Raw genomic sequence first — 10,646 nt, 5'->3', positions numbered from 1 at the left:
ATTTGTCCAGGTAGCCCACCCAGGACTCAAATGTTATGGATAATAAAAGTAGTAGCCATTTGTTAACAGGGTTTCGCCCACACTCCAGGAAAGAACTTCAGGCTGAATTCCTGACTTCTGCATCATTCCCTGATCATTTACCCTCACTGAAAACTATTATAAAGGGCTTTCTGGTTTCCTTTTTGGACCAATAGACTAAGACCTGCCTGTCCAATCAGAACTGCCCCATAACAACCAAATATAATGCTGACCAGTCAGGACTGGGACAGTCGGACCAATCAGAAGTACAGATTTAGATGCCTCATTTCATAAAATGGACCTAATTGGAAACATGGGCCAGCAGAAGCCAGCTCCACCTCTGTCTGGGGGAACACAATTTAGGTTGCTGCCTGAATCTGAGCCTCCTGGATTGGATCTCCATTTCCTCAAATAAGCAGGTTTTTAATATTCTTTTTATTTCAGTCTAAAATTAATGTTGGTTTACCAAGCCCAGAACGACCTTGGGCAGAGCTGAAGAAATAAAGAAAACCCACACTAAAGAAGCTATGGCCAACTTCCCACTCAACTGTGTCTCCTTAGGTGAGATTAGGTTCTGGAAGTTTCTAAGTGTGATTTGTCTTTGCAGCTTGCTCTCAGAACCACTAACCTCCTAGAATCCCCTGGCCCAAAAGAAAGAACTGAGCCCAGTGGGTGCGTTTAGACCAGCAGGAAAGGCTGAGATTAGATGACTTGGCTACAGTTGACAGTCTGGGATGGTGTAAAAGGAGAGGCAGGCAAGGGGTGTGGGGGAGCTTCGGACAACCTAGCAGATCAGTTTCATTCTACTGCTAGACTGGTTGGGGGTGGGAACATGGGCTGTGGGAGGCATTCGGGGACCTTCTGCCATCCATTTCCTCCTCCCATTTCGCCTTCTCTCCAGGTCTTGGGCAGGAGGGAAGGTCCTGGACGAGGTGGGGCAGGACCCTGGCCAAGGATCAGGTGTCTGGGCACGCCCCTGAGCCCAGCCCTCTTCTGTTTCCGCCCTACTGTCCCTCACCTCCATGGGTGTGCCTTTCTCTGGTCATAACCCCTGGGCAGAACAGACATTGACTGCTGCTAAAAATACCCCCCTGGAAGCTCGCAGTCTCCTCTCCCCGAGTGGCCGGGTACTGTCCATGGGCACACAGCTACCCAGATCAGATATCCCTGCTCAGCGAGAATGACAGGACAGCCTGGGCGGGCAACGGAACAGCTCTGGAACAGGCGGCAATAGGCAGGCTAGCACTCAGAGTCCTGAGCCCTGGGGGTCTCCAGGGGGCGACCACAGGGGTCTAGGAACTCCCCCTGGGCTGTTTGCTGGTGGCAGGAAAGGGGAGGGTCGCTGTGCCTTGGATTCCTTAGGCTTTGGGAGGAGGCGAAATTGGCGGGTCTTTGGGTCAGACAACACTGGAGTATGAAGCATCCTCCAGAAGGATGGGCTCTTTAGGAAGAGTAGCGGTGAGATCCCTGTCACCCCACGCTAGGGCCAGTGATCTCCATCCCAGGGGTGTGCAGAGGGGATGCTTCCCCCCTCTCCCCCGCCAGCTCCAGTTTCGTCTTGGGCGCCTCCCACCTAGTGGTGAGGAGGAGGGAACCCCAGAGCCCGCCGCCCTGAACCCCGCCACACTCCGAGCCCTTCCCGCCCCTCAGAAAGGGTTCCATGGGGCGTGGCGGCCAGACAGCTCACCCTGCCCCTCCCACACAGAAAACCCTGGCCCACTGGGCACCTCCAAAGTGAAAAGTGCAGGACGCAAGTGTGGCTGCTTCATCTCCGCCCCACACCTCCTGCACCCCATCACCTCCACCTGTCTACCCCATTGCGCATTCGGGGCCTGTCCTTCTAGGACTCCGGGGGTCCCAGCCCTTTCCTGCCCCGCAGGAAAGCCCCCCTGCCCTCCGTGGTAGCGTGGGAAGCCCACCGCATGGTGTTGAGATAGAAGAGGTGGGTGGGAAACTCCTACCCACTGGGGGAGGGGGGGCAGGGTAGTAGAACCCCTCTTCCATGCCCCCAGATAGTGACAAGGAAGGAGTCCCACGTTCCTCGGAGTAGGAGCTACTCTAGGATGGGAGGTTCTCCTCCCCGATGGTGGGGACGGCTGGGAGCCCCTTTCCACCCCCTGCAGCCCGCCCAGAGGCTGGAGGCACCAGAGGGTGGGATACTCCGCTCCGTGCGCTGGGAGCTGGTGCAGAGGAAGGAGGCCAGGCGCCCCCGCAAGGCTCTGAGCGCAGAGGGAAGTGGCGGGGAGGGGCAGGCAGGGAGAGGGAACCCCCGGGCTGAGCTCTGAGGTAGCGGAGAGGAGGTGGACCGAGCTGTGGCTGAGTGTGGGAGGGCGGAAGGAGGGGACACCCGGGTGGGGCGCGGCCGGTGCCAACCTCCTCCCCCGCTCCTCCTCGCACTCCTCCCATCCGCCAGCCCCAGCCTCCCCCAGCGCACTGCCCGGCCGTCGGGGGGCAGCGGCGCGCAGAGGCCGGGCTGCGCCGCGCGGGGCGACGAGAGGCGGGCGGAGGGGCCCCGGTCGCACCCTCTCCCTCCCGCGCGGTGGCGGCAGCTGCCCCCGAGGCCGCCACCCGGCCCCCGCCTGCACCGCCAGCGCCCAGCCCGGGGCGCCGAGCGCCGCTCCCGCCGGGACCCCGGAGCGCAGCGCGGGGCGCGGGCAGCGGCGCGGCCAAGGCGGCGGCGCCGGAGCGGGAAGCGGGGGCAGCAGGCGGCGCACCCCGGCCGGGCTCCCTGGATCTGGATCGGCGCCCCGCGAGCCGCCCCGATGTGGCAGGAGGCGATGCGGCGCCGCCGCTACCTGCGGGACCGCGCCGAGGCGGTGGCGGCGGCGGCCGCGGGTGGCGGCGGCGACGGCGACGGGCTGCAGCGGTCCCGGGACTGGCTGTACGAGTCCTACTACTGCATGAGCCAGCAGCACCCGCTCATCGTCTTCCTGCTGCTCATCGTCATGGGCGCCTGTGTCGCCCTGCTGGCCGTCTTCTTCGCGCTGCGGCTGGTGAGTGAGTGGCTTCCCGGGGACCTGCCCCGCGCCTCCCCGGTCCCCGGAGGAGAGGGACCCAGCCCGCCCAGCGGCCCTTCTCTCTCAGCTCCCTGCCCCTCCTGCCAGCTCGAGGCTGGCCTGGCTCTGGCCAGGGCTGCAGGCACCAGAAAAGTTTCCTTGGACGGTTCTGCCCAAAATAAAGTTGCCGGGGTGTCCGCCAGGTGGACCGCGGGGCGCGAGTGTCCCCTCCCTGCGAACTCGCGGGCAAACTCCGCCGCACTCCGCGCCCAGGCTGCCACCCGCCACCTCCGCTCCATGCGTCCCTATCCCAATGGACCCGCGACTTCCGCGGCCGCTGCCTGCCTCCTGAGCTGGTGTTTCCGTTTGAATAGGTGTCATTTAACTTGGCAAAAAGCCTGCCTCGAGACAGTGGTTAATAAGGAGGAAAGTGAGGTTAAAAAAAAAAGTATATCATCGTACATCTTTGCCTTTAAGTCTGTATGTCTTTAGTCCCATATTCAGAAAGGGATGGGGTGTTGACCGGTTGTGACTCTGCATCCTCTGAGCCTAGAAGTATCGGGCGAGATCCTTGCCCCTTTCTAGAGCGGGAGGTAGTTCACTGTGTGCACTGGCGCTCCCTAAAGTGGATCTCATTAGCAAGAGCCCTGTGCGGCCCAACGGCTGATGTCAATCTCGCCAATTTGTGTTTTTCAAAGCAGAAAGCTTTGGCTCACTCCCGTGAGCAGTGAGGGAAAATCTGTAGATGGCAGTAAACTTCCTGCCACGGATCCTTCCGTGTGTGTGTGTTCTAACTTTTGCACCTCCTGGGATGTGTGTGTGTGCTAGGCATCGGTTACCCAGTGAGATACTTTGGGGGCAGTGAGTTGATTCTCGGGGGATGTCTTCAGCTCAGACTAGAAATATGCATCGCATTTGTGTCCACCGAGCAAAGAAGTGGATGTTTGTGCGTGTGGCACCCAGTGTGCAAAATAGCTGTCTTTGGTACTTGGCAGGTTGTTTCTGACATCCTGAGCCAGATGGTGCTCAAATGTTATGCACTAGAAAACTTGCCATCATAGGGTTCTTTCAAAACTAGAGGTTCTCTCTCCCCCTCCTCCCCCCATACTGGTGAAGGGATGCTGTCTTCTGCTGGAATCCAGGGAGGTCAAAATTAAAAACAGTGTAGGAGAGAGCATGATGCCCCATATCACAACTGGCTAGTACGCGTAAAGCAAGGAGCAGGGAGCGCCCTTTGATTCAGTGTCCTGGGTGTGGGTTCAGGCCAGGTCTCAAACCCCTGTAACCAGGACAGCCTCCAGTGCTCCCCGGAGTGACATCATTACCTCTCTTCACCACTTTTAGGACCAAAAAGGACTTGGAGAGAGACTTCTGGTCAACCTCACTGGCAAGCAGCATTTCTAAAAGCATCTCCTTTTTGTTCCAGAACTTTCAGGGAAGAAAACACGTCAGTTTCCCTCTGGAAATCTGTTTTGCCAGGGCATAGCTGCCGTAATGTTGAAGCCGTAATGCAAAGCTGTTCTGGCTTGTTCTCCTCTAAGTGGAAAAGGAGGAGCAGGTGATGGCCTATTTATAGCAGCGTTAATATATTTAAAGACAACTGGGGAGTTCATACTTCCCCTACACACACGGATTTTTTGTCTGTTTGTTTTGCTCTGACATACATAGATCTTTAATTTATTTGACCTCCTTCGTGTATATGTTCCTGAATGGGTCAGTCAGAGATTCAGTGGAGTCAAGCTGAAAGCACCCTTCTCTGACCTCTTGATCTTTGTATTTGTGGTTCTTTACATGGTTCCATTATGTTCCATTTCAAGTGGTGCAAATGCTTCAGTGGTCTCCTTTTGCAAAGTTTAAACAGGCGATTTTACTTTTCCATGATCAGTCAGTTATTTTCACACGTTCCTGCCATTCAGCTAAATCATTTTAAGCACAAAATGGGCACTTCCCATGGCATGGGTGTAGTCCAGGCTCAGGTCCAGATGGATCCCGTTCTTTTTTTTCTTAATATATTTTATTGATTTTTTTACAGAGAGGAAGGGAGAGGGATAGAGAGGTAGAAACATTGATCAGCTTCCTCCTACACACCTCCTACTGGGAATATTCCTGCAACCAAGGTACATGCCCTTGATGAGAATCAAACCTGGGACCCTTCAGTCAGTCGGCCAATGCTCTATCCACTGAGCCAAACCGATGAGGGCTGGATCCCATTCTTTTGCTGTACCTGGTCCATGGTCTGACTACTGTGTAAATCCTTCGAGGTGACAATCTGCACAGAAACATTCCAGATTTTGGGAGGATGGTAGGGAAGGCTAACTTCAGGTGGGAGCTTGGGCTGCACACCAAGGGGGAAGTGGGAAACCTTGGAGGAATGGACACATCCTCTGAAACTGTACCTCAGGAGGGATTGGGATAGTTCTGAGCTCCTAACAGTTTATTTCTCTTTTTGCTTTTAGTGATGTCATACACGGCAGTTCCTCTTTCCAAAAATATGTTCTTCATCCAGATAGTCAAAAATGGTTGGGACAGGACCATTGGAAGATGGGACGGTGTTAATATAGAGCCATGTTTGCATGGAGAGGGTTGAGTTAACTTTTGCAGGCTGATCAGATCCTGGCTTCTAAGAGATCTACTTCAGGAGATGGAAACAGCTGCTTGGGGCTGGCCCAGGTGTCCACCTTCCAGCACTGTACTAGAATAGCTAGGCAGTGATGTAATTCAGGAGCTCAGCAGATCTATTTTTGCTGCCTGAAATCTTGGACGGATTCCTTCTTTCCCATGAATCTGTCCGATTTTGATTTCCATTAGAATTTCCATCAGTTCTTGTAGTAGAAAAAGTCTGGCAGTATTATTGATGCACATCCATAGATCTGAGAACATTTGGATTGCAAAATGATCTTAGCGTCAATCCAGTACACAGTTATTTTATTGTCTTTGTACAAAGTGGTTGGAAATATCTACTAAAAAGAAAAAAGTAGGCATTGTCTTGATTTTGTATTTCTCTAACTGGCATTAACCTAGTTTCACTTAATTTCAATCTACGGTCAATCCATGATTCTGCATCATTAAGTTAATCCTCCAAGTATTTGTATTATACTGTAAAAATAAGTTCTGAATTGGAGCTTCACCATCTTGCTTAATTATTTGCTACATAAAAGGCTATTAAGTAGGTTTAACTCCATATTTGTTAAGAATTATCTAGACATGAAACAAAGTTAATAGAACCCATGATAGCATGTCTAGAATTTTAATATTCTGTTTAATAACATGAGGATATTTTCCATTGCTTATTATGGAATTTTTTAATGGTAGTACTGGATATGATGAGGAAAATAAACTTTGCCCCTCGCCTTGGAAAACTGGGAATTAGTATGACCAAACTGTAAGTAGACTAAGTCTTATGATGTCACTTCATTTTCTAGGGCTGATTTTCATTATGAAACGTAAGAAAATCCTTTCTCAGAATTAAATCCTCCCTCTTTTATTATGTCCCAAATCAGATAGCTTTTCTCAAAATTTGCCACTATTTGTTTGTTTATCAATAACAGTTGACTCTAGCCAGGTTTGTTTTGGCTAAAAGTTATAACTAGAAATAGTCAATATTTCAACTGGAATGGAAAAATTTTCATTCCCAATAAGTTTTAAGAGGTCAAATATTGCAATACAATATATTTCTGGGTGTGTTTTTTTTGTATGATTCTGAAAGCCATATGTGTATATACTTTTATGAAATATGTATGTACTTTGAATAAATGTGATTTTCACTGAGAATATTATCTGCTTTCTTCGCTTTTACTGTGACTTCATGTAAAATCTTTACAATGATAACCATAAGTACTTTTTATTTCAAATCAAATTTCCAGTATCTGGTGTTTTTCTAGAGGCTGATATATCAGAGTGTTTCTTCTGTCTATACAAAGAGAAAGAATCATAATTCTTCCCAAACCAACCAAACAACCCAAACACTGTAGAATGAACTTGGCTTTATTACTGCAAACAACATTTCAGTAGCCTCGGTTGAAGGATGCCAATGGGAAGAAGTCAGTCCTGCAACCCCTTTTTTGGAGGGTGGGACACTGGAGAAGGCAGGTAAATAATATGCCTGTCATCTCCTAAGGAGCAGGAGTTCATGCATACTTTCTATAGTCCCATAATTCTGGGGATGGAGGCAATAGTGCCTGTTCTTAGGGATTGGAGTAGAGCTAGCTAAGATACATCTTTTTTAGCATTTCTATACATTCAGGAAAATCTTAGGTGGCAGGTATTTGTAACCTACAACCAGTAATTCACTGGTATAAGAAAAGGAAAGAAAAACTGTCATTTTCTGCAGGAAAGGTGATTACAATTTAGAGGGCTAGCAAGAAAGGACTTTGGAAGCATCCTGTAGATATTGAAGTGCATACTTAAAGTACGTTTCTTTTTTCATTTAACAAAGGCAGACATTGTAATGGTTAAGAGTGTCTATCTGCGTGGCATTTTGGCTTTGTCCCTTTCTGTGATCTTGGAGAAATTGTTTAATCTCTGTATGCCCCAGTTGTCTTGTTTGTAAATGCAATGGTACCTGTCTTCTAATGTGATGGTCCAAATTAGTACACGTGAGGCACTTAGAATAATGCCTGACACAAAATATGTCCCCAGGAACTATGGTTCTTAGTGGGTCTTCTGTATCTGCATTTCCCCTATTGCTATGAACGAACACATAGCCCCCTAGTGTTAGGGCTGGAATGGCTCTCATCCTACAGATAAGGAAACTGAGACCAAAAGAGGTGAGCTCATTTCTTCAAGATCATGCCATGGTCACGGTGATGGTGATGGCACGGGGTGTAGCACCTTTGACTTTTCCTGGGTGAACTTTTCTAGAGCTCACTGCAGGTCTAGAATGCCCCTCTCTGGCCCTGGCACAAAAAGCAGTTTTCTTGTTGAAATTACATCCTCAACCTTCATTCTGTGTAAGGGAGTCATATGTCCATTTTCTCCTCTTGAATGTTTAAAGGATCTGGGTAGAGATGCTTCCTCCCAATGAACTCACTGATGTGGGGCATTAGTTGTTCTCGTTTTGCTGAATATTCCCAGTGTCTTCCCCGTTAAGCAGAGGATCCCTTTGCGGCTTTGCCTCTATTATCTGAGCAGTCCCTGGCATAAAGACTGCAGCATGTAAAAATCCATTGCAATTGAACTGTTTGTGCAACTCACAGATATTTTTAAATCAAACGTTCTATTTAGGAGATAACAACACAGTTAGAGCTGATCTACTGCTCCGTGAAAGGTGTTTATGGTTTTACTAATTGGTATGTTTGATCAGTAACTGTTGGCCAAAGTCAGGTATCTGTATACAACCTACTGGTACACTCATCCTTTCTGCAACCTGATATTGGCATGGGCACAAGATCAAGTTCTAGAGCTGACATAGTCCAGCCTTGGCTGAGCACTCTGTCTGCATTGGTTTATGCCTCTGACATCTGCAAAGCTTATGAACTATACGGAATCAACTACTACATTACTGTCATCTGATGTGCAGGGCAGTTTTGTAAATCTGTCTCGTCTCCTCCACTAATTGTTAGTTCTTCAGGGAAGAAGTATAGCACTCCCCATATTTAACACAGCACCAACCATTTCACAGGTGTTTAATTAACACTTGTAATTTATGGTTTAGGTATGTTTTCCCCAGCAGCTGCTTTTCCAGCATGTAGCCTACAGGTTAAGAGCATAAAACTTTGTTGACAGGCCTAGATCCAAGCCTCAATTTTGCCACTTAGTGTGTGTTCCTGACAATTAATGTATCTGCGATAGCTTCAGCTAAAATGAATATATCACTAGGATCAGGGAGCTCTGTTGGGAATTGAGATAGATCATGGGAGCGCTTAGCACAATGATGGACACCTACTGTACCCCCAAAATGCAGGTTATTCTTGTTATATTTGTACCTTGGGGTTTTCCCTGTCAGGGTCTCCTGTAGCTGTATTTCTCATTTAAACCTAGGCATGACAGAACAGGAGAAGTGTTTCTATTTATATGATATACATTGTGCATATAACTTTGAGGTTTTTTTAAAAAAGGGACCAGAAGCATAGATTGTTTGATTAAAAGTCACATTTTGACACAATTTAACATTCTCCAGAAGTAAAATTCTTGCAAAGTTGTCACTCATCTGAGCATTCATATTTTCCAATTTTGTTAGTTTTGATGTTATATAAGATATTTACCATGTGATTCATCAGTGTCAAACTAGAGAAGGGACACCCTCCTGGCAGTTTGGGTTTACACCACTAGATGCATTTGGGAGGAGAGAAAGGGTTGTTGAATTAGCTCCTGTGTTTGGTCCATTTGACCAAATTAAAACTTCCCTGGTGTTGCTTCAATGCCCCCTTTGTAAAAGGATATAATAAAAATCACAAGGAAGGGATCTGAGGAGAGATTCGAATGAAGCCTTCATTAGTTCAACTGATGCTGGCAATGTTACAAATAATTAATTTTGTAGCTTTGTTTTACTTGGGTTTACACTTTCATCCCCAGGAATCAGATGTGGGTGACAGAGTGATGGACACGGTAACCTGAAAAACCATTGGGAGCAGTGTTGCCAACCAGTTTTCTGACTTTGTCTAGGGTCCTAGAATGAATGATGATACCAATACAAAAGAGAAAGAGAATACAGACCTGGGCCATGACAATAAGGATGCATATGGCTAATTTTATCTTAGAATCAAATCAAGTTACTTAAAAAGACTTAGTTGCTGAAATGGGAATCTTCAACGATTATCACAATTAAATATTATATGAACAATGTATTGCATTTGATCATCAGACATAAAATATAATACCTTGTTTTTAAGTCATTGAAATTCCTGAGATTTCTCAAGGTGGTTATTGTTGTCTGAAAGAGTCAAGTCTCTGGTGTCACTGCCCTACAGAAGATAGTGCATCAACACTACTGAAAGGGGATCCCTGACTGCAGCATCTTAGAATTAGAACCTCTACCTATTTCTACCAACATCCTTTATTATCTACCAGACACGGTGAAGTTGAGATATTATATCTAGGGCCAGCCAGAGATCAAAGATGCTGGCTTCCATTCCTATGTGCTTATCCCCCAAGACCAATGAGGTATTAGTATGAGTGTGTGCTATTTTATTTATTTATTTATTTATTTATTTATTTATTTATTTATTTAACTTATTTAGAGCAGTGGTTCTCAACCTTTCTAATGCCGTGAACCTTTAATACAGTTCCTTATGTTGTGGTGACCTCCAACCATAAAAATATTTTTTTTGCTACTTCACAACTGTAATTTTGCTACTGTTTAATGAATCATAATGTAAATATCTGTGTTTTTCCAATGGTTTTAAGCAACCCTGCAAGCAACCCACAGATTGAGAACCGAACTGCTGCGACCCACAGGTTGAGAACTGCTGATGTAGAGCCTAAGACCATCGGAAAACACAGATATTTACGTTACAATTCATTAACAATAGCAAAATTACAGTTATGAAGTAGCAACAAAAATAATTTTATGGTTGGGGGTCACCACAACATGAGGAACTGTATTAAATGGTCACGACATTAGAAAGGTTGAGAACCACTGATTGGGGGGGGGGGAGAAGTTGTTCCATTTATTTATGTATTCATTAATTGCTT

General features: G+C 47.4%; 1 protein-coding gene across 17 annotated transcripts in view; it reads left to right on the top strand.

Moving 5' to 3' along the window:
• The first annotated feature begins 2,461 nt into the window (after positions 1-2,461).
• The window catches only part of ADCY2 (adenylate cyclase 2), a 262,534-nt gene continuing 254,349 nt past the window's right edge, over positions 2,462-10,646 (top strand). For 3 of the 17 annotated variants that reach the window (XM_036409666.2, XM_036409652.2, XM_036409661.2), the window contains exon 1: positions 2,463-3,011. In XM_036409666.2, the coding sequence (XP_036265559.1) occupies positions 2,781-3,011 (231 nt within the window). In that variant the 5' untranslated portion in view covers positions 2,463-2,780. Of the gene's footprint in view, positions 3,012-4,440; positions 4,573-6,934; positions 7,104-10,646 lie in introns of all 17 variants that reach the window. The other 14 variants (XM_036409655.2, XM_045571822.1, XM_036409653.2 and 11 more) reach the window with 8 other exon arrangements.

Source organism: Pipistrellus kuhlii, unplaced genomic scaffold (genome assembly GCF_014108245.1).
Source record: "Pipistrellus kuhlii isolate mPipKuh1 unplaced genomic scaffold, mPipKuh1.p scaffold_m20_p_4, whole genome shotgun sequence".
Lineage (NCBI taxonomy): Eukaryota > Metazoa > Chordata > Mammalia > Chiroptera > Vespertilionidae > Pipistrellus > Pipistrellus kuhlii.
This window is presented reverse-complemented; position numbering and strand designations above follow the sequence as displayed.